At 59.4% G+C, this 21,063-nt stretch overlaps 1 protein-coding gene across 5 annotated transcripts in view; it reads right to left on the bottom strand.

The window, feature by feature from the left end:
- Positions 1–256: 256 nt before the first annotated feature.
- HS6ST1 (heparan sulfate 6-O-sulfotransferase 1) overlaps positions 257–21,063 on the bottom strand; it is a 42,593-nt gene continuing 21,786 nt past the window's right edge. The window contains exons 2-4 of one of the 5 annotated variants that reach the window (XR_010839069.1): positions 1,165–3,636; positions 678–834; positions 257–299 (exon numbers count right to left, since the gene is read on the bottom strand). Coding sequence is in view for 1 of the 5 variants with exons in the window: in XM_059052621.2 (XP_058908604.1) it covers positions 2,928–3,636 (709 nt within the window). In the remaining 4 variants the exon portion in view is untranslated. Of the gene's footprint in view, positions 3,637–21,063 lie in introns of all 5 variants that reach the window. The other 4 variants (XR_010839067.1, XR_010839068.1, XR_009333867.2 and 1 more) reach the window with 4 other exon arrangements.

The following is a 21,063-nucleotide window of genomic DNA, read 5'->3' as shown; positions in this document are numbered from 1 at the left end:
TAACCACTGGACCGCCAGGGAAGTCCCTAAGTTATTCTTTGCGGTGATGACAGGCACATTTCTTACTTTCACAAAGCAAGGCTTAGTGACACATTGTGTTAACTCCTCTCTTACTGGGCTGCCGCCTGCTCCTGAGGGAAGCCTGTCTGCTTCTGTGTGATTCCTGTGAGCTCACAGATGCTCATTTCGAAAATCAAACCGGGACGGCGCCACACCAGGCGCGTTGCTATGTGACCACAGACCACACACACCAGCGCTCCTTTTCAGGGTTTATTTCATCTGCTAACATTCATCTTGACCTAGACAAAAACAATTAGATGATTATGACTTGCGTTTCCATCATCAACTCGTTTTTTTGTGAGTCACCAAAAGGTTTCTTCTCAACATTTTTTTTTTTTAATAAGAAGCTATAAATAAATAAAGCTTTAAACGCTCCTGGGTTCAAGTTAAACTCTTCCAGTTCCCAAAACGTTCACACAGACTCATTGCTTGGACAGCTCTCTCATCCCTCACGCCTCCTCCGAGAGAGGACACTGAAGGCTTGGGGTAGTGAGAGCGGGGGGCTGTTTGCTCACTGCATGTTTGCTTCTGTCCCTCAGCCCTGGGGAGGCCATCCCCTCCCTGGAGCCCCAGCCTGTGGCGTTGGAAGAGGTGCTGCAGGCACAAGAAGCCTTTACCTCAGAGCAGGCGTCCTGAGCCGGCAGTGCTGGACGGGAGACCCAAGTGGCCGAGGGGCACTGCCAGTTGGCGCTGTCACTGGCACCCCTGCCTGGATGCTGGCCGGAGCCAGGACCTCCTTCCAGATGCAGTGAAGAAACCGAGGAAACCGTGTGACTTGGGACAACAGGCCATGAGTTAAAACACTCCATTATGTACAAAACACATCCTGCACTCAGGCCCACACCCTCAGGAGCACCCCTTGGGGAGGGCTGCTTGAGCCAGGCCACTGGCCGGGTGCCCGGGGGGCTCACGCAGAACAGCTATCCTCCCTCCCGGTGGGAGGCCGCAGCAAGCCCCTAGCGTCACGGGTGATCGTGCAAGACCCCAGAGCTCTCGTGAACGTGTCCCACCCTCCTCCCCGGAGCACGCCCGCCCCAAATGAGTACTGGAGCAGACCCCCATACTGACCTTCGCACCCTTTAAAAGAGCCACCTGAGCACTCACCTCCTCAGCATGACGTGTCCGCTCTCGGGGGCCTGCTGACTGCGCTGTCCTTGGACTGCAAGATGAAGTGGCCAGCGCAGGAAGCTGGAGGGGGGGGCGGGGGCCTCAGGCCAGACAAGCAAAGACTAAAGCTGCTGGCTCCTGGGTGGCCACCTCATGTGACGACACCCTAAGCCTTCCGGTGCTTACGGAAGGGTCTTGGCTCCCACCCCCTCATTCCACAGGAGGGCAGCCAGGGTGGCCAAGGGGAACCCGGTGCAGGGAACCCTGGCAGATCTGCCCATGAGGCCGGGGGCCCAGGGCCCTCACCACCCTCCTTGAGTCTGGCCTGCAGCCGCCGGGCACGTGTGCTTCCTCTCCTGGGGAGAAGGGGTGCCCATCCACCTTGGGCATGGGGCTCACACTCAGCTCCCCAGAACCAGGTCTTAGGCCTCATGTCAATGGGTGGGGGGTGGGGTGCACGTCCAGAGGTGATGCTGGCCTGGCCTCCTCGAGCATAGGAGGGACGGGCGTGGGGCAAGTGTCTACAATGGACTGAACATGGCTTCTCCAATCTGCAGGGCTGCGGAGAACAGGCCTGACCAGCTTGTACGGGCAAGGGCGCAGGAAAACGCAGGGAGAGCCCAGGGTCAGGGGGCTGTGTATCTGGGTACTAGGGGAGCCACCCAAAGCTGCTTCTTCCAATCCTGGAGGAGAATCTGAAAGCCTGAGTACCCCTTCCTGGCTGTCCTGAACCACCATGGCCCCAAAGTATGGCTCGTGAGCAGTGGCTGTGGTCTGCAGCGTTCCAGCCAATGGAGGCTTGACTGAACTTTATACATGGGGCTGTGGGGGGATGGGTCTAAGTCCCATATAAATGTCCAAGTCATGGGCTTGGGGCTGGGGGTAGCCCACTAACAAAGCCCAGAGGGTCAGAAAGGACAATGCGGGCAGGGACAGCTCTTGATTTCTGTCCCCCTTCCTGTCTGAGCTGGTCTGGCTGGGAGGTCTGCCTGGACACAGGTGGAAGCACCCTCACCTATGGCCCTCCTACTCCTGGGATGCCCTCTGCCCATGCAAGGGGGCAGTGCAGCACGGGGCCCATCTCCCCCACAGCACCCCTCGGTCTGGGGACTGAGGAGAGTGGGGTGGGGGACCCCAGGTGATGTGCTTTGATCTCTTGACCCGAAGCAAGAAGCCACACTGTGGGTTTTGACCTTGGGCTAGAGAGGGGAGTGGGCTTCCCAGGGGTTGGACTAGAGTCTTCTTGGCTTTAGATGGGGTGGGCCCTGACCCTGAAGATGGGTGAGCTGGGAGCTCCATTCCTGAGGCTACCTCAGAGGCCTGCCGTGTCTCCACGCAGGCCTTGGGGCCAGGGGTTCCCTGGAGGCTGAGCTACCTGCAGGGGAGGGTGGGAGCGGGGGGAGTGGGTGTGTGCCTGGCAGGTCCGCCTTCTACCGCAATGGATTTTTCTAGTCTTCAAACCTGTGGCCGTTGTGACCAGGAGGACGGGAGAGCGGGGACGTACCGGCTCCAAGCCCTGCAGATCTGGTTGGGGGGTCCTCCAAGCACCCTTCCCTCTGACCCAGTGGGTTCCCACGCTGATTTCTCAGAGCCCCGGCCTGGGAAGGTGGGGAGAACCGACCTGCCAGGCCCACGCCTTCCCCTCCCTCAACCGTTCGTCCGTCTTCTGGCGAGTGGACGGGGGTCCTCTTCCCACAGAGTTCTGGGGGCCGAGCGCGTCGTTCAGTCTGCCTGGCCCCACCTGCCCCCGCCGGCCGCCACTACCATTTCTCGATGATGTGGCTCATGTAGTCCTCGGTGGGTACGCGGCCGGGCTCCTCGGCATCCGCCCGCGGCGGTGCCTCCTTGGCCCGGTGCAGCAGGCGTTCCTCGCGGCTCCGGAGGCGCTGCTGTCGCCGCTCCAGCTGCCGCCTGTACTGGTAGCGCTGCTGGAAGAGGTCCCTGGCGTAGTCGTAGAGCTGCATGTCCAGGTCGTTGAGCTCCTCGATGCGCCGGATGGTGTCCTCGCCCACCTCCACGCCGCCCGCCCGCGTGCTGTTGTACTGCATGAAGGGACGGATGAACTTGAGGTTGAACGTCCGCTCGAACAGGTACTGCGTCTTGCGCTGGAACTCGGTCAGGCCGAAGAAGGCCATGCCCCGCAGGTTCTTCTTGGCGCTGTCCAGCAGCAGCTGGGCCCGCTTGCCCTCGGGGATGAAGGACAGGTTGTAGCAGCCCACCAGGCTCAGGTCAGCCAGCATGCGCACCTGGCGGTTGCTGGCCAGGTTGTAGGGGCAGTCCATGAACTCCTGCAGCGTGCAGCCCGACCAGTCCGTGCCCTCGTAGCAGGGCGGCAACTCCTCGGGCGTGGGCGTGCGCCCGTCGCACATGTGCAGCGATGTCTTCCACGTGGCCCCCCGCTGCACGTGCCGCCACTCGCTCAGGTAGCGGGACACGGGGTCTCGCAGCAGGGTGATGTAGTAGAACTTCCTGCAATGAGACGGGGAGTGGGGGGGAGGTGAGGCCGGAGTGCCAGGCAGGGACCACTGGGGGGTGAAGGAGAGGGAGGCTGCAGTCCTGAGTCGGATGGCTCTGCTCAGCATCTACGCTATGGGACCCCCGGGGAGTGGCTTCACCTCTGATATCAGCCATCACATCTCAGGTCTCCAAAGGGCCACTGCTGAATGAGAAACCCAGGTGTGAGTTGTGACGTAACCTGCAAAGGGCTCAGGCCACCGCCACGATGCCAAGCGTGACCGCTGCAGTGTCCTGCAGGGCCCAGCCCTGGCGCCCTCCTGAACCCTGGCCCAGGGTCTCCTCTGGGGCCTTCCCCCGAGCCCCAGGCGTGCCCTCCTGCCTGCTCGCACCTTGGGAGGGACAATCAGACTTTGCCCTGCAGGGGGTGGAGGAGAGTGACCCCGGAGTCCACACCACCTGGAACCAGACGTTTAAAGAGCTGTCACAGTGGCAGGCTTGGTGCAGCCCAAGGGGCCACTGAAAAGTCACTCACAGTCCCAGGCTGCACGGTAGGTCTGGGTCAGGGCCTCCCACTGGGCCCACTCCACCCCAGGCTCCTGCAGAGGTCCCATGGGGGAGGGGCACCAGGAGACCACCCAGCCCCCGGGGTGAGCTGTAACATAATTTTTATCATCTCCCAGGAACTGTTCCAACCCCCAAGGAGTCGGGCACCGATGCCACCTCCCCACGCTGTGGGTAAGGGGCATCCATCCGCACCATGGGAGAGCTGACTCAAGGAGGGCTGTGCCCCCTCCTCCCCGCTCCCTCGGGGTGAGAGGCAGCCGGCATGATTCAGGTCCCTGCAGGGTGTGCCGTGACGATCGGCCCCAGTGCCAGGAACTGTGACGGGCCTGGTGGGCGTGGGTTGCCCCAGGGGGGGTTTGCGGCTCTTCTCGGAGCCCCACCTCCAGGGATGGCAGAGCAGCGGCCTGTGCAGGTGGGGCAGGTCCCAGGCCAAGGGGAACCAGGGACTGGGGCGAGCAGCCTGGAGTGTCCTCGGAAGTAGGCAGCAGGAGCCCACTGGGTCCCACACACCACTCCTGGGGGGATCCATCCCCCTTCCCCGGCCCTTGCCTGATGGCAACATGGAAGCTGCACCCACACTGCCCTCTGGGAAGCCACGGGGGCACAAGACACCTCGCGGGGTCTGGCGGTGCCCTGATCTGACCGCATCTCCCAGGGGGCAAGGGGGCCCTGGGGTGCGGGCATGAAAACTAGCAAGGGCGAAGGTGACGGGGTACCACTGGGCGTCACCCCAGCCTTAGGGAGGCACATTCAGAAAACCGCAGGAATGGCAGACAGCGGGAGAAGGCCTGGGCAGAGGGCACCCAGGGGGCTGGGGGAGGGAGTCCGCAGGAAGGAGAGAGCAGGATGGGCATCCTGATTCCTGAGCCCTCCGTGAAGCCTGGGTTCTCCTGTTTGTGCCTCGGGCCCTCATCAGCTCTCACATGCCCTGCCCCAGCCCAGGTGCCGACAGCGCGCTCCTGGCCTCTGCAGGCGGCTCATGTCCCAGCCCCTGGGGTGGGGTGGGGGTGGCTGGCAAGCCCCAATGTGAGCCCCTCCCCCAGCTCCTGTGGAACGTGCCCTGGTGGCTCTGGCTGCCCCTGGGAAAAGAACAAAGGCCCACATGTGCCCTCCTAGCTCCTCTCTGACCACTGGGACCGCCCCCCCCCGCTGGCTCCCAAGAAGACACCCCAGGGCCTTTGCACGAACTGTGTCCTCCCTCTGTTTCATCAGCTGACTCTGACTCATACCCTAGACCTCAGCCAGAGCCACTACCCAGGGAAGCCTTGTTCTACAGACATGGCACCCTCTTGGGCTTCTGTCACAGTGGTAACTTTCCACTGACCTCTCAGCTCACCCTGCAGGAGGGAGGGGGCGGCGGGAAGCTGGTTCCTGTGTGTGCGTTAAGCAGGGCCATGGTGCCTCCCTGGGGACAAGACTGGGAGGAGCCAGATGGTCCAAGACAGAAGGTGCCTCGGGGCAGGCCCCTCACACAGCACCTTTAGCCCCTGGTGGCGGAGGAAGTCAAGGCTTGAGAGGTTAGGAAGCTATCTGGAGGCCCCTCTCTGTAGACCCTGGTTAGGTGGACTGGGACCGGCGACAAAGACCTTCAATGCAGCCAGGACGAGGAGGTCAGTTCATCCCAGGGCCAGCCTTCTAGAGATCTAGTATATGACGTTTATAAATCCTGACCACGACAACTGCTTCTAAAGAGGCCACGACAGACAGGCAGACACAGAGATACACCTAGAAACACACGTGGACAAACAGTGCTGCGTGCAGGCTGCTGGCACACACTGTGTGCACTGCTGAGCCCGGCTGGTCCCTTGTCCTGTCCTCGGCCCTCCCCACCCTGTGTGCACACAGGCAGGCCAGCGTGGTGGACTCTCCTGGACACAGAAAACAAGAGTACGACGTGCCAACGGACAAAGATTTGTCTACGTGGCCCCATCGAAGCCACTCGGGTTCAACCTGGTTGCCAGGTGACCTCTGAGGGCAAGAACTCACTGTGCACAGCGGGGCACCAGCGCCGCCCCAGTGTCTGTGTCCCCGCAGGCCTCTGCAGTCACGGAGGCCTGGAGTCCTGCGTCAGCACTTGTCACCGCCCGCCACGAGGGCAGGATTGCAGAGGTCCAGCTGACCCCAGACCCTCACAGATCTCGATGCACCCCTGAGAGGGGGCCGGGCCCGCCAGCCCTCCTGTGGCGCGCTGGAGCCGGGGCCGACCGAGCCCCCTGAGCCCCTTGGCTCACGCTGACCCCTAGGGATGCCATGTGCACCCCATGGGTGCTGAGTGGGGCGACCTTGCTCCTTGTTGCATCCCTGGATGCTGGCCTGGCTGGACAGGAGCAGGGGCTCGCCCGTGGTGACCGGGGCGGGTGGTGTTCGGATGGGGCGTGCTGAGCCTTCTCTGTTCAGGACGTTGCCAGGCCCTGGGTGCCCGATCCTGTCCTCCCAACACGGCCTGTGGTGGAGACTAAGGGTCCAGGCAGACCCTTGACCCTGTGTGCGGGCCAGCGGCCCCTGGTCACTGCCCAGCCCCCGCCCCGCTCCTGCCTGGACAGCACGGGAGCCCCCTGTGGGTGCGCACTCCTGAACTTGCTTGGCCTCCTCAGGAACGCACGCGCCCGAGCCCCATCTCCGCTTCCCGGTCCACCCCGGCCCTTGCTTGCTCTGCTGTCATGACACAGCAGGCACCCGTGGCCACAGGCCTGCGCCCTGGCCACCCTCTGTTCGGCACTCCTGCTCCCGTCTCACTCGCTCCTCCCTCCCTTGCCTGTTAGGCACATCAGCAGACAGGGCAGCTTTACTGGCTGCTGAAGGGGGAGCGAGGGCACTGATCAGAAGTGAGCAGAGGGTAGGTGTGGCGGGGGCAGAAGACCCCCCAGATGACTGACCGTCCACGTCCTGGCAGCTCCCTGCCCAGGACGAAACCAGATGTGTGTTCTCTGGAGGCGCTCATGGCTCAGAGACACGAGGGACTGGGCAGGGGGCCAAACAACGGCCTGCACGCTCATGGGGGACCCAGCCCCTGCCCCAGCCGCACCCCAGAGGAAACTGCAGGGTTTCTGTCCCAGAGCGAAGTTCCCCCTGCACTCACATCTGGGGTCCCCCACAAACAGGGGGCCTTCTGCCTCTGACCCTCCAGCAGGATCTGCCCATCCAGGCCGTCCAACTGCTAACCAGCAAGGGTTCCAGAAGGAGGACAGAGAGGACATGGCAGAGGAGATGATGAAAGAAACAACGAGAAGTCAAGCACTTAATTCATTTAGAGTAAAATGGCTCACCCGCTGCCCAGCAGATGAACGTGGAGACCGGACCCGGGATCACAGAGATGACCCGTGAAGCACGTGGACAGAAAACCGGAACATGTAAAGAGTGGGACTCAACTTCTCTGTGGAACACCATACGCTAAGAATCAACGGAGCGATGGCTTCAAAATGCTGATGGGAGGTAGACCAACTGTATCTCATACTCAGCCAAGCTCCACACCCGTGAAGGCTTGGGAAATTTATTTTCTGTGAATCCTGCTCTAGGAAGATACTGGAGTATGTATCTCATATGGTAGATGAGAAAAAAACAAAGTGTGGGACACAGGAGCTCGAACCCAGGAGAGATCCCAGATGTCCACTGGGCACCCCGCTGGGTCTGTCACAGGAGCAGAGGGACAGGGCTTCCAGAAAAAGGGGCACAGACAGATTACCTGACAAAACACGGCACTGGTGGAAAAAAAAAAAAAAAAGCGAATGGTAGGTACATGGCAGATCTTCGGAATCACCTGGAAAAAACTCAGTCTATGAAGATGGCAGACAAAGCAAGTTAAAAGCAGGGCAACTGTTAATTCTAGGAAAAACAAAAAGTTACATAAAAAAAAAAATGAAGTCTGCTACTAGGCTCAGAAGAAAACAATGGTTTTAGGGACATCATGATATAAACAGTGGTAAGTGACTGAATAAAAACTTGAGCTTTAACTCTCCTTGGAGAATGGGTGGGGTGTGGAGAAGGATAAGGGCATAAGAACATTTCATCTATCAAAACAAAGTACACAAATAACATTTAAATCAATGAAACAAGAAATGGCACTATACACGACTCAGAAACATGGAAGTCAATACATGAAAACTACCAAAAAGAGCTGCAAGAGGTTCTCTGGGGAAGCTGGAAAGGAAAAGTAGATCTGTTGGTTTTTTATCATAAACCCCTTGGAGCTATTTGTCTTTAAGCATGTGTGAATTCTTGTAACTAAAAACACTAAAACAATGTGGAAACTGGCTTACAAAACACATATGGAGAGACGCTCCCCTTCATGAGTCATGAGGGAACAGTACACTCAGCCACAACGTGATACCCACTGGAGCAGCAAAACGAAGTGGGGCAAGGCCAACTTTTGACAAATGCTTACCGGGACAGCTGTTGTGGACTGACTTCACCGGAAGGCGAAAGGCGCACACACGCTCACCCCGTGACCCTCACATTCACCCCCCCGGGTCCTCTCCTAGGCACACGTCATGGGAAAGCCTCGTCCATGCGCCCCGGGAGATGTGGACAAGACAGTCCACGGCGCTCTGCAGGTGACAGCCCCAAACATCCGCCGCAGACGCATGCGTACATAAACGGGGTATATTTTTCCAACAGAACACTGCTCAGCAACAAACAGGAACAAACCATAGCTACTCACAGCGACTTGGGTAAAGTATGGTGAATAAGGTGTTGCAGAAAGAATGCAAATTCAGAAAATGTAACAGAGTGCAACGATATGGTTTATCAAGTTTCTAAAAATAAAACCAAAGAAAACGCTATTTAGTGGTACGTACATACGTACTGAAAACAGTGAAAAGAAAAAGGTGATGAGGTGATACACAGGAGCCCTCCAGTCAGAGCTTAGCCTTGGTGTTTTGGGGGGTGGCGGCAGGGGAGGCAGGGACCGCGCTAGTCCGTGGTGGCGTCCATGGCACTGATCACGCCCTTGTGCTCAAGGCAGGAGCGAGGGTGCACGTGTGCACCCTTGTGCTTTATTCCCTATGTACGTTCACGCAACTTCTTTTGTATTTCCCAAACACTGTGGGATAAGGAGAGCAGTTTTAAAACCGAGGTTCTCCAGGGCAGCCTGCGAGGCCCCTGCTGGCCTTGCAGGTGGACCAGCATCTTTGCCAAACCTGGAGCCTCGGTTCCTCAAAGCGTCTGGTTTGCCCTCCCACCTCTGTGCCAGCCAATTCCAGGTGTCTGCAGCCCTTTCCTTACCCCTGACCCCTTCCTACATGCTAATGTGAGTAGGGAGAGGCTCCACGGGGGAGGGGAGGACCCCTCGGGGGCATCGCCTCTGGGGACGGTGAGGGTGGCCAGTCTCCTGGGTTGGTCGGGGCCGCCCTGTGGCTTGTGAACTGACCACATGATAGTGAGCCGGCTGTTCCTGCCTCTGGGAAGGAACCACAGCGCGTCCGGAGCTGGAGCTCCCAGCTGATGGCCGGCTTCCCATCCAGGAGGGCCCTGGGTTACAAACAGGGCCAGCAAACAGTGCGCCACCCCCCCCCCCCGGGTTCCCCTTTCCTGCTGCCAATCCCAACGCGGGAGACCAGGGACCCTGTTTAGTGACTTGTCGGGCAAATTATGCTCTGTCAGGGTGGGAGGCTTCTGGCACCTTCTGCAAGCACAGCCCTCACCCACACCCTGGCCTAAGTGGGAGCCCACTGCACCCCAACTTCCAGGGCAGGTCTCCGTGGAGCAGAGCTGCCTGCTACGTCCCAGGACAGACCCAGAGAGCGGTGCAGAGCACGCCCCAGCCCAGACCGCCCTGCCTATGAGTTGCGGGCAGGATTCACAGCGCTGTCACCCTAGCGGGGCACACACTGGGACCGAGGGATGACAAGGAGGCCCTGCTCACACCTCTTCCTCTGAAGCGTCCACCACTGGCTGCTCGCCACCATCTAGCCAGCCAGCCGGCACCCCACATGGTCTGCTGCTGGCGGCAGGACGTGGCACGAGGCCGTCCCTCTGCAGCTGTGCGCAAGGTCGTTCGGGCCGCCCCCACGTGCCACCCCTCTACCCAGGATCTTCACCCCACCCTCTCGCCCCAATGCGGGCAAGCTCTTGGAAGGCAGGCCTATGTACCGGGGACAAGCAGTGCCCTGCTCAGCGCGGAGACAGCCCATAGCATCCAGGGCCCGCGGCCCCGCGGTGGGCTGGGTGACGGCCACGGCAGTGTGTTCAGTGCCCAGGCTCGGCCGAGGGTGCACGTGGGGGCCTGTGCACAGGGAGGGGGCCTCACACTCAGTACCTCTGCCTTCAGCACCCAAGCTGCCCATGGAACTCACTGGGCTGGGGGCTGTCCCCAGGGAAGTGGGCGGAGCCACAGCACAACCAGCTGTAGCTGGCTGGGCGGAGATGGGGTGAGGAAGGAGGTGGAAGTCTGTGGCCCTGCCCTGGCACTCCATGGACGCACAGCAAAGGACATAAGCCAGCAATGCCCTCAGGGCCCTGACAAGGGCACCAGTGGCCACAGCCAACAGGCTTGTGACGTGCCAGGCGGAGCCCGGGACCCAGGCACTTCTCCCCTTTCACAGAGGGTAATGAGCCCAGGCTCAGACGCGGACAGGGCTCTTTGAGCGCTCTGGGCTGCATGGGGCGGAAGCAACAAGGGCGGCAGGAGGTGATGGATGGCACCGCTCACCAGCGGGGCAGGTCAGGAAGGCTTCTCAGAGACGGTGGGGACACAGCCCTTCGTGACCTGAGACGGGGGCAGTGCAGGCTTGAGGTGCAGGCGGGGCCGGACAGAGAAGGGTCTTGTTCATTTACAGGAAAACAAGCTCGGATGGGAAGTGGCAAGAGTGAAAAATGCACACGGATTCAAAGACAGAACACGGGACTTCAAAGAAACTTCATGCCGTGGAACAATTCTAGCCTGCCCGGTCTACAACCACTCCCAAGAGCCCACACGTGAACCGACCGCGTCACGCTTCCTTGCTTTTGATTATGCTGTTTAATGCTTTCTGCGACCCTGGCTGTTCTGACATTTTTGCGTGCCCTGGTTCGGTGCATCGCACAATCATATACATCCTAGTGAACAAGGAATGTGTTTTGTTCTTGGGTGCAAACACTGCTGTCAGGGAGTGGCCAGCTCTAAAGTTTGAAGAGTCTGAGTTCTCACGGGACCAGCAGCCCGGAAGCCCTGCTTTATTGACGACAAACACTCAGAGGGCCTCTGGGAAAACTGTGCAAGGTGCGGCTTTGCACTCCTTCCTCGGAAGGTGATAGCTGTGAGGTGGCTGAGCGGCAGGGGCTGGGGGCCTTGCCCGGCCGCAGGGCTGGGATCAGGGAGAGAGGGCTCTTCTCACTGTCCTCAGAAGCCCCTCCCCGTCCTGCCCGCCGCTGTGGGCAGCAGGCAAGGCGGAGCCCACGGTCCGCTCCGCTCCGTATCCCGCACACTTTATCAATGATGAGGAAACTGGGCTCCCAGACGCAGGTAGCTGATGCAAGGCTCGGAAGCAGAAACGGCCCCTCCCCTCCCTCGGGTCACACCCATGGCTGGAGGAGCTTCCCTCTTCTGCCCCAAACCCCACTCCTGACCCTCCTCCTGGGAGCCGGGGGCCCGGAGCGCAGAACCGGGGTGGGTGCACAATCCTGTGGCTGGGTGAGGGGCTGGATCAGCAATTACGCTTCCAGAAGGAGTCTGCTCTAAAGAGAAGGGCTGAGATGTGGCAAGTCTGCTGCAGGATGCTGGTGGCACGCCAGCCATTACCGGAGACACGGACGCAGAAGTCAATGGCAGACACACACGGCAGACGGTCCCGCAGCCAAGGGCGCAGATGCTCCCAAGGCTGCCGGCGCCCACCTGTGCGGAGGCAGAAGGCATTATTAAGTGGCTCTCAGAAGAGTGAAACTATTGATTTTCCCCAACATTTTATTATGAAAAACTCAAACTTAAAGAACAGTTAAAAGTTCAGTGAACACTCATATGCCCAAATGGGTGACTAACATTTTTTGGGATTTCCCAGGTGGTCCAGTGGTTAAGAATCCGCCTTCCAATGCAGGGGACGTGGGTTCAATCCCTGGTCAGGGAACTAAGATCTCACACACCATGGGGCAATTAAGCCCACGCACCACAACCACTGAGCCCACACGCCACAACTAGAGAGCCTGTGTGCCGCAACTTCTGAGCCTATGTGCCACAACTAGAAAGCCCACACGCCGCAACTACTGAGCCCACGTGCCACAACTAGAGAAGCATGTGCGCCGCAACGAAGACCCAGTGTGACCAAAAAAAAAAAAAAAACCCAGAAAAACAAAAAAACCCATTTTCTTCTTTATATACTTTGTACTGACCGTAGTGAGCACACGTCATTTACATAACTGAAATCAAGTAATAAAGGTTATAAAACATCCCTGTTGCTTGGGGTGCAAAGTGGCCATCAGAAAGGGGCAGCTTTGCAAGCTCTGTGCTCACGTGTCCTCTGTGATAGGATGCCAGCTGCCTCCTCCGCTCCGGGCTGGGGGCTCCAAGGGCAGGGCTTTTGTGAACAAGGTTCTAACTCACAGGAACAAACTCAGACCCTGAAACGAAGGTGGATTTTTCTACCAGTGCTAGCAGAGCTGGAGCTCCCTAATTGCGGGTGAGGACACTGTTATTTAGGATTAGAATTACAACCTTTTTTTTTTTTTTTTTTTTAAAGAAATGCTGTTGTATTACTTCCCGATATACAGGCACTGAAAAAAAATTAATGCCATAGGGGGATTGGCTTCACTGCCACTTTCTCCCCAAGGACGAGCTTTGGGGTCCCAGAGCAGCAAGGGAAAATCTGTGAGGGGTACCTGAGGCCCCCTCTACCCCTCTACTGTGGTCTTCCAGGGACCAGGAGTCCCTTCATGAGGACAAAGGCCACACCGTGGAGCCAGTATCCAGACGGTTTTCAAATAAACCATACTGAGAGGTCTCCAGAACTTCAGAGGGGGGACCCTGGGGAGAACTTGCCATGGGGCCTGCTCAGGTGTGCAGGAGCCTCCCAAAGCCTTGCTCCGATGACCACCCCACCCCAGGGCCTGGGGAGCATCCCAGGGCGGGGGTGCCGGCTTGCTCACCAAGGTCTGGGTCCACCTCCCAGCAAGAAGATGACACCCTTCGGGAGGTCATGGCGTGAACCACCTTGGTCATTAGGTCACTGAGCTGGGCCCTCGTCAGCACTGCGTGCTGCTCACTTCAGGCCGGGTGCCCCCCAGAGCCCGTGGCCTGGAAGCACCTGCTGCCCCCGATGGTCCTCTGGCCTTGGACAGTGCTGCCCGTGGGTCAGGCCAGCTCCGGGAGCGCAGTTCATGCCATAGAACAACGCAGCACAGAATCCAGAGGAGGGATCTGAGGCCTTAGAAAAAACCCAAGCGTCATTTGGCTCTGAATCCCACGGTGAGGTGGAAGCAGCTGAGTGCCCATGTGGGCTGGCTGCGTCCTCGCCTTCCTGCTACAGCTCCCCAGGGCAGGGCCCAACAGCTGTCAGCTGTGTCACCTCCCTCTCCTCACCACGGCTGAGTGAGCAGCGCGGGCCCATGTGAGAGGAGCCCGGTGGGAGGAGAGGCGGGCCCCGCTCTGAGCGGCTTGGGTGGGGAGCTGGACCATCCCCGGCAGCACAAGAGAGAACCAGCCGATGGAACGGACAGTCTCTACTGGCTCCGGCCAGCACTCACCTCCCTGCACCAAAGCCCGGCGTCCCTCCCGGGTACCCACAGGAGAAACCCAGATCAGCAAGTGCTGAGCTCGCAGGGCAGGCTGGGAGCCCCTCTCCAGACGCAGGTAGGAGACGCTGGCCTCAGGCCCTTCTTCCTGGGCCACGTGTCCGCAGAGCAGCTATGAACTCATTGCTGTTATTTTTGTCGATTAACTGACTCTGCTTCCCAAAATACCCGGGTTGGGAGAGCAGCCCCGCGGCATCAGTGGTCAGGTGCTGTGTGCACACAGGCGGGCCTGTCCTCCCAGAGCCCCTGTGCCCCGGACGCCCAGGGCAGGCAGAGCCTAAAGTGGACGCAATCCTTGGCAGGACCAGAATGGAAGCTCTGGGGCGGGCGCAGGTCCTTCGCTGGTCGTCCCAGCTGGACAGGAGGCGAGGAGAATGCCAGCCCAAGGCCACCCGGGCACGGAAGCCCTGTCGTCCTTCCCCAACAGGGGATGGGACATGCCCGGAGTCACATGCCCTCAACAGGCTGGGGCCCGGCTGGCCTCACAACTCTGCCCCCGGCCCTGCCCACCTCCAAGGTGGGAAGGCCCTCCTTGGCTCACCCAGGGAGTGGGGAGAGAGTCCAGCTACTGGGAGCGGCGCTCACGTGGGCCCCCAGGTGGCCCCACAGGTTTAGGAAACAGCATGGAAATCCCTGAGGAGGAAGAAGCCCAGGAAGTGTCTTGTAGCCAGGTGTGGCTGTGTGACTAAGCTTGGCCATCAGGATGTCCTTAGAGACATCTCCTCCCCACCCCCCCCCCACCGCCCCCAGCGTTCTCCTCCTGTTGGCTGGAGCATGCATGTGACTGCAGAGGGCCAGCAGTCATCTTGGACCATGAAGCAGAAACCTTGCTTTCTGGGGATGGTAGGGCCAGAGAAAGAGCCTGGGTTCCTGGTGCTTCTTGCGGCTGCACCACCTGCCTGGCCTGCCTACGCTGGGCTCCTTTTCAAAGAGAGAGGAATGAATTGCCACCGTATCTTGGTCTCTGAACCTAATCCATCTACTCCAGGACCAATGCACGAGGACCCAGGCACGATCAGCGGTGAGGCCAGCCAGGTCTGGGGTGAGGCCTGGGGTATCAGAGGTTCAGTAATAGCTGCGTTAATTTAGTGAACCCTCAAGGCTTTACCCTGGTCATCCTGGACACTGCCAGACACCCTATAGGAAGAAAATATTCCCATTTTGCAGATAAGGAAACTGAGGTCCAGAAAGGTTCAACAGCAAACCTGGCCACAGAGCTGGCTGGTAGCAGTGCTGGGACTGGAGCTCAGGCCTCCGGAGCCTGTAACTGCCTGGGGAGAACCGGTCACCTGCTGAGCCACAGGCCCCAGCAGGCACATGAACACGTCACCTGGCAAGGCTGGCCCTGGCCACCTGTTGACCACTTGCCAAACAACAGTCAGGAGTGGCGGTATCTTTAACTACACTATGGACACAATTTACGATCCGTTTCCTTTAAAATACAGTGAGTTAATTAAGAGTCAGCATGGTCTGCATAAAGAAAAAACACATCCAGACCTGCAGGGAGGATGAACCAGCCCCAAGACGAACGACTTCACCCAGCATCTGTGACCGTCTTCCTCATGGCCGTCCTAGGAGGGGAAGAACCAAAGTCCTGGACTTTGCCCGGCCCTGGACTTGGGCACCTTGGCTGTGGGATGTGGGTCGGGCCACCCGGACAGGTTCTCCTCCGGTTCCATCCCCGCTCCAGCCCTGCCTCCTGCTGGCTGATGACACTAATGCAGACGCAGAGCTTGGGGGAGGGCTTGACTCTCACGGGGCCCCGTGTCCCTGCCAAGGCAGGAGCGGCAGGGCTGAGAGCCGGGCTGCCATGAGCCCGCACTGAGCCCAATGCCTCCGCGGCCCTGCCCCCGACCCCGGGAGAAGCCCGTGCCCCCAGGAGCTCCCACCTGAAGGAGGAGGGCCTGGCTGGAGACCTAAGCCTGCTGGGGGCGTATGGGCCACATGGGCCCCCAGCTCCAGATGCAGGCCTTTCTGACCACATGCTTCCAGGGCCTCTGGGATTCTGTGCCTGGAGGGATGGACACGGCTCGCAGGGGAGTGCTGGCCTGGCCCCCGCATGCAGTGCGCCCACTGCCCCCAAGGGCCGGTCTGTACAAGCCGTTGGGAGGGGGCCGTCAGAGTTGCGTGGAGGTGCCAGCAGGACCCGAAAAGGGAGTGGGTGAGGGTGAGGGGCGCTGTCTGACCCCGGGCTTTGGGACCTGGGGATGGGACCTTCCCTCAAGGCCTCCACAGCAGAAGGCCCCTCCCTAGGCACCCTCCACCCACACATCTCTTGCCAGGCTAAATCTTGCCTGGAGGCTCACACGCTGTCTCCCTCCCCACGTGGGTGCCCTGGCACCCTGCCTGGAATCCCATGGCCCCCTCCCGTTGGACTTACCCTTTCCTGCGTCACAGGAGCGCGTGTTGTGTGTGGGACCGATGCAGCCCTGCCCTCCTGCAGCATCTGAAGGGCTGGACCTGTGACCATGAGACACCCAGATGAACAAGTGCCAAGGGTGCCTGATGCCGGGTCAATGTCAGGCAGGTGTGACATCTGACCTTAGCTCTGAAGGACAGGGAGGAGGAGGAGGCCTGGCAGAGGGCAGGGGTGGGGGTGAGGCAGCATTCCTGCAGAGGAGAGGCCCAGGCCAGGCCGGGGGCGGGCACACCATGGCACAGACTAGTTAATCTAAGTGCACAGGTCGGTGAGAAGCAGAAAGGAGGTCTTGGTTTCAATGAGGAAAGGACGTTGTTATCAAACCATGGGAAAAAAGGAAATTTCCGTCCTTATTTCAAAATTCCAAGTGGCTGAAAAGATCCAAATGAAGGAAAATGAGCGTTCCTAGCTCAGGCTTAGGAAGCACCTCTGCATTCGGCTTCCCCCTCCCGACAGCACCTAGAGTTCCGTGGGCGGATGAAAATAATCTTCCCTTGATTTATACACAACGTTAGCAAAACTTCAGGGAAGCAGAGCAGGCTACCTCAGCCCCTGGCTCCGCGACCCAGAGAATGCGAGGCGCTGCCGATTGGGCGGGGGACGGCAAGGGGGTCCCCAAGGCAGGAGGGCGCCCCGAGTGCATTCCAGGGGCCTGCAGCCCCTGCCTCCCCCTCAAGGTAAGGACCACGTCTGCAGGAAGCTTGAGCTTTTCCTCCCCAGCCCCCTGACCTTCGTGATCCCACTGGACCCTCACAAGGCCCCCCCAGGACAGCCATGAGGTGAGGGGTGGGCGTGTGACTTAACCACCAGGCCAACACACACCGGGGGGGCGCTGTGTGCACCGAAGGGAGGAAAGGCCCAAAGCCAGAGCTGGGTACCACGGCGGGCAGAGCTGGTGGCCGCAGGTGTGGCCGCAGACTGGTCCCGCCTGGTCCTCCAGCCAGGCCCCCAGCACGTCTGCCCTCCTGGCTCCGGCCTGTGTGCCGGGCACTCGACATTCCCGACCAGGGGTGATCGCCCTGCAAGAACCTCTCAGTGGACACGGCCAGCACCGGGGGCTCGGGTGCCCCGCCCACAAAGGTGCAGGTGAGGTCCCCTTCTCAGATGCACGCAGGGACAGACCGCACTGTGCCTGGCAATGGCGCACAGACCCACAACAGACCTCCCCCAGCACTGATGCCGAGGGACCCAGGATGGATGCCAGGCCCCTGACCACCCATCCTGGAAGATGACCAGAAAGCGTGCGGCTGCTGGGGGTTCTGGGAGCCCTGCCCAGGGTTGGGGCCACAGGAGGATATACTGGCAATGTCCTCCCAGCTGAGGCCAGGCTTAACGCTTCACCTACCCAAACACGGGCCTTTTCAGAGATGTCCCCTCCAATGAGCAAAGGATGGCTTTCTGGGAGCTCGTCTGCTGTTCCCAAACTCTGAGGGCTGGCCTCAGCCTTGAAGTCTCGACTGAGTGTCACAGGCAGTGCTTCTCTGGGCTGTCTGAAGGCAGTAGGGGGCCTCCCTCCACCCCCCAACTCCATCAGGCTCCTGCCTTGGCTCGCGGGCAGTGCTCCAGCTAAGGGGGTGCTGCTCGGGAGGTGACCCGGCCTGGCACCTGCGGGGCCCCGCGGGGCTGCCGTTCACACTTCATGCCTGCCCGCCCAGCGCTTTCTGGCTTTCGACACCGGCGGGGAGGCTTCACTTCCACCTGAACATGCACGCTCCTGCCCCGGGGTAGGGGGAAGGTGACGGAGCCCTGCTCCGTCCCCGGGTGGGGACGTGCGCTCGCCGACTGGGCCTGAGACCTGCCTCCAGCGCCTTCACCTCGCTCGTTCTGTCCCCAGGCCTCTGCTGGCGCTTGTCCCCCTCGTCCTCCCAGCCTGTAACCGCAGACCCGCTGGGGCCGAGGAGGGGGACGCCGAGGACCGGGAGCGTGGCCCCGGGCACACGGCACGCACGCCCGGCCCCCCCTGCTCCCACCGTCCGCCAGGCCACGCCAGCCTCTGGGTCTCTGTGCCAGGGACGCACCCTACGGCAGTCAAGACCCAGCACAGAAGGCCCACGCAGCAGGGCACAGCTCGGTGGAACACCGCCCCGCCAGGACACAAACAGTTCAGGGCCTCAAACGAGCTCAGGGAACTCGAACCTATGCCCGGTGACTCCACGGCGACAGGGACAGCCCTTCTGGGGACTCTGCAATGACACAGGAGCACGCTTACGTACGCACGATGAGCAAAAGCACCACGTCAAAGCTCACGTTACAACTTGACGCCAGCTCTGGAAAACACAGAAACTGGGCCCAGGGGAAAGACGGGGCAGACACACAACACACGCCAAACGTGGAGGGGGCTCGTCCCCGGGCCTGGAGCTCTGAGCAACTTTGTCTTCTGCTTTCAGTTTTTTGTATTTTTCCAGTTTCATACAACCGAGCCTGTATTACAAAACAAACAGATTAAAGGCCTTCTGTGTACCTGATCTAACCTGATTTTCTCACTAGAGGTTCGGAGTCAGAGGCCTGGGAGGTCCTGGGCCTCGCCCGTGGCTGTGCAGAGGTCTCCAAAGCCATGAGACCACCAGTTATCCGCCTGTTTGGGGGTCAGGAGGGCCTGAGCTGGCCTGGGGGCCACAGGGGGCATCCGTGGTACCCCCTCCAGGCTCAGTCTGCTGACCCCACGGCTCGGGGCTGGCTTCACACCCCACAACACGCCTGTTCCCATGAGCGAACCCCTCAGAATCCTCCTGGCTCCCTCTCTCACGGCCGCACGGAGCCTGTGAACGGAGAGGGGGCTGGCACGTGCACCCCGCTCCGCACGCACACATCCTCCCACACAAGCAGAGTCGGCCAGGGGATGATGGCCTCACAAGCTCTTTGAACAGAAACTATTTTTCCCCAGACACAGAGATCCAGAGCCGCAACGGCACACCCCAGACCGAAGCTACGTGATGCCCAGATCGACTGCAGTGCCCTGCTTTCTCCTGGCCTGTGGGCCCTGCACTCCCGGAGGGGCAACCATCCCGTGAGCTGGGAGGGCAGTCACCTCAGCAGTGACCCTCGGTCCTGGGGGCCAGAGAACTGGACCTTTCCGGAACCAGGAACCGCCAGGTCACCTCAGGGGCCCCTCCACCAAGCGCTTCTGTGGTTGGTGGTGGGGCGTAGCTGGCACACACTCGCTTTACTCCTGTGACCTCTGGGGCGGGCACCACTGTCAGATGCCCTCTGCAGACGGGCAAACTTCCACTGCTGAAGTTCCCCAGTTATCAGGGCCGTCCACCCCCAGTGCGTGTGTCTGCCGCTGACTGACCCCAGACACAGGGTCTCCAGGAGGAGCTGGGGCAGGAAGCACTGGGAACGGGGCTCCCTACCTGCCACGAGCTCGGCCACTTAGCTGCTGTGTGGCCCTGACAGGTAACGCAAGGAATGCCTCTGCATCTGTTTCCTCACCACATGATACAGACACCATGCCCCCCACATGAGGGAGGCCATTCGGGGATCTCCAGCCCAGGCAGAGGGAAGGAGAGGAGGGCCACGAGGTAAGGAAACAGCCAGAACGAACTCATCTGCTCTCGCCAAGCGTGGGTAGGGGCACCGGGAGAACATGCGAGAGAGAGAGAGAGAGAGAGAGAGAGAGAGAGAGAGAGAGAGAAGCCGTCAGTCAAATATAAAAACCACAAGTAGCCCCATAAGCTTAAAAACAAAAGAAAACAAAAAAACAAAGCAGTTGTTAAAAATCTTCCTACATGTTAGAACAAGAGACAGCATATACCTACTGGCATGTACGCCAAGATGACAGATGTTAACAGGCAGTGTGTCTCAGTGAAAGCACTAAAGTTTTACTACTATTTCAACTGCTTTGTAGGTTTGACATTCTTTCAAAATAAAAAGTGGGGGGGGACAATTGCTACAAAAACAATTTCTACCCAATTTTAAAAGAACAGATTATGCAAACTCTCCTAGATAACAGCAAAGAAATGCACATCCTCACCCCCAACTCATTCTATGAGGCCAACAAAATCAAACACATGAGAAGAAAGGAAAATGACAGCTCTTTTCATTCTCAATATAGACGTAAAAAACTGCAAACAGAAATCTTATCAAATCCAATCCAGTAGAGCATATAAAAGATAAGACACTATGACCAAGTCAGGTAATTCCAGGTATGCAAGGATGGTTTAATATGAGAAAATTCCACGTATCTGATTCATCACATCCATGGATTACAGACGTCAACAGATGTGTAAGAAGTGCTTGCTAAAACTAAATAATTATTCATGACTGCAAGAGGATTCCCTTAACCTGATAAAGTACCCCAAAGAACCCAGAACCAACATGGTCCTCATGGGGAAGAGTCAGATGCATTTCCTCTAAGACAAGGAATGGGGCCAAGATGCCCACTCCCCGGGCCGCGACTCTCCACTCCTGCGATAAAATGCCGAGGACCCCGTCTGTCCACCTCGTCTCTGCAGCACCTGTGTGCAGGCACCGGGCTGGGGCTTCACCCTCAGAACCTGGACGCGGGAGGGGGCTGCTTCACATGCCCTGTGCTCTCTGCTGGGTCCCGGGGTGCCTGGTGCTAAGGGTCTGGGTTGCTCTTGGAGGGCTGAGGGTTCTGGGGGTTTGGGGCAGTCATGCAACTGGAGCAGCAGTAGCCTTACTGGCCTGTATCCTCTGTGTGCCGAGCCTCCTGGGGCCTGGGCCTTGGGCAGGGAGGGCCCCAGGTGAGCTCGGCAGGCGTGTCAGCCAGACTGCCCACTTCTGAGTGAGCTCAGCGG

This window comes from Kogia breviceps, chromosome 2, assembly GCF_026419965.1.
Source record: "Kogia breviceps isolate mKogBre1 chromosome 2, mKogBre1 haplotype 1, whole genome shotgun sequence".
NCBI classification, from domain to species: domain Eukaryota; kingdom Metazoa; phylum Chordata; class Mammalia; order Artiodactyla; family Physeteridae; genus Kogia; species Kogia breviceps.
Note: the sequence above shows the minus strand (reverse complement) of the source record. Positions and strands in the feature narration are given on the sequence as shown.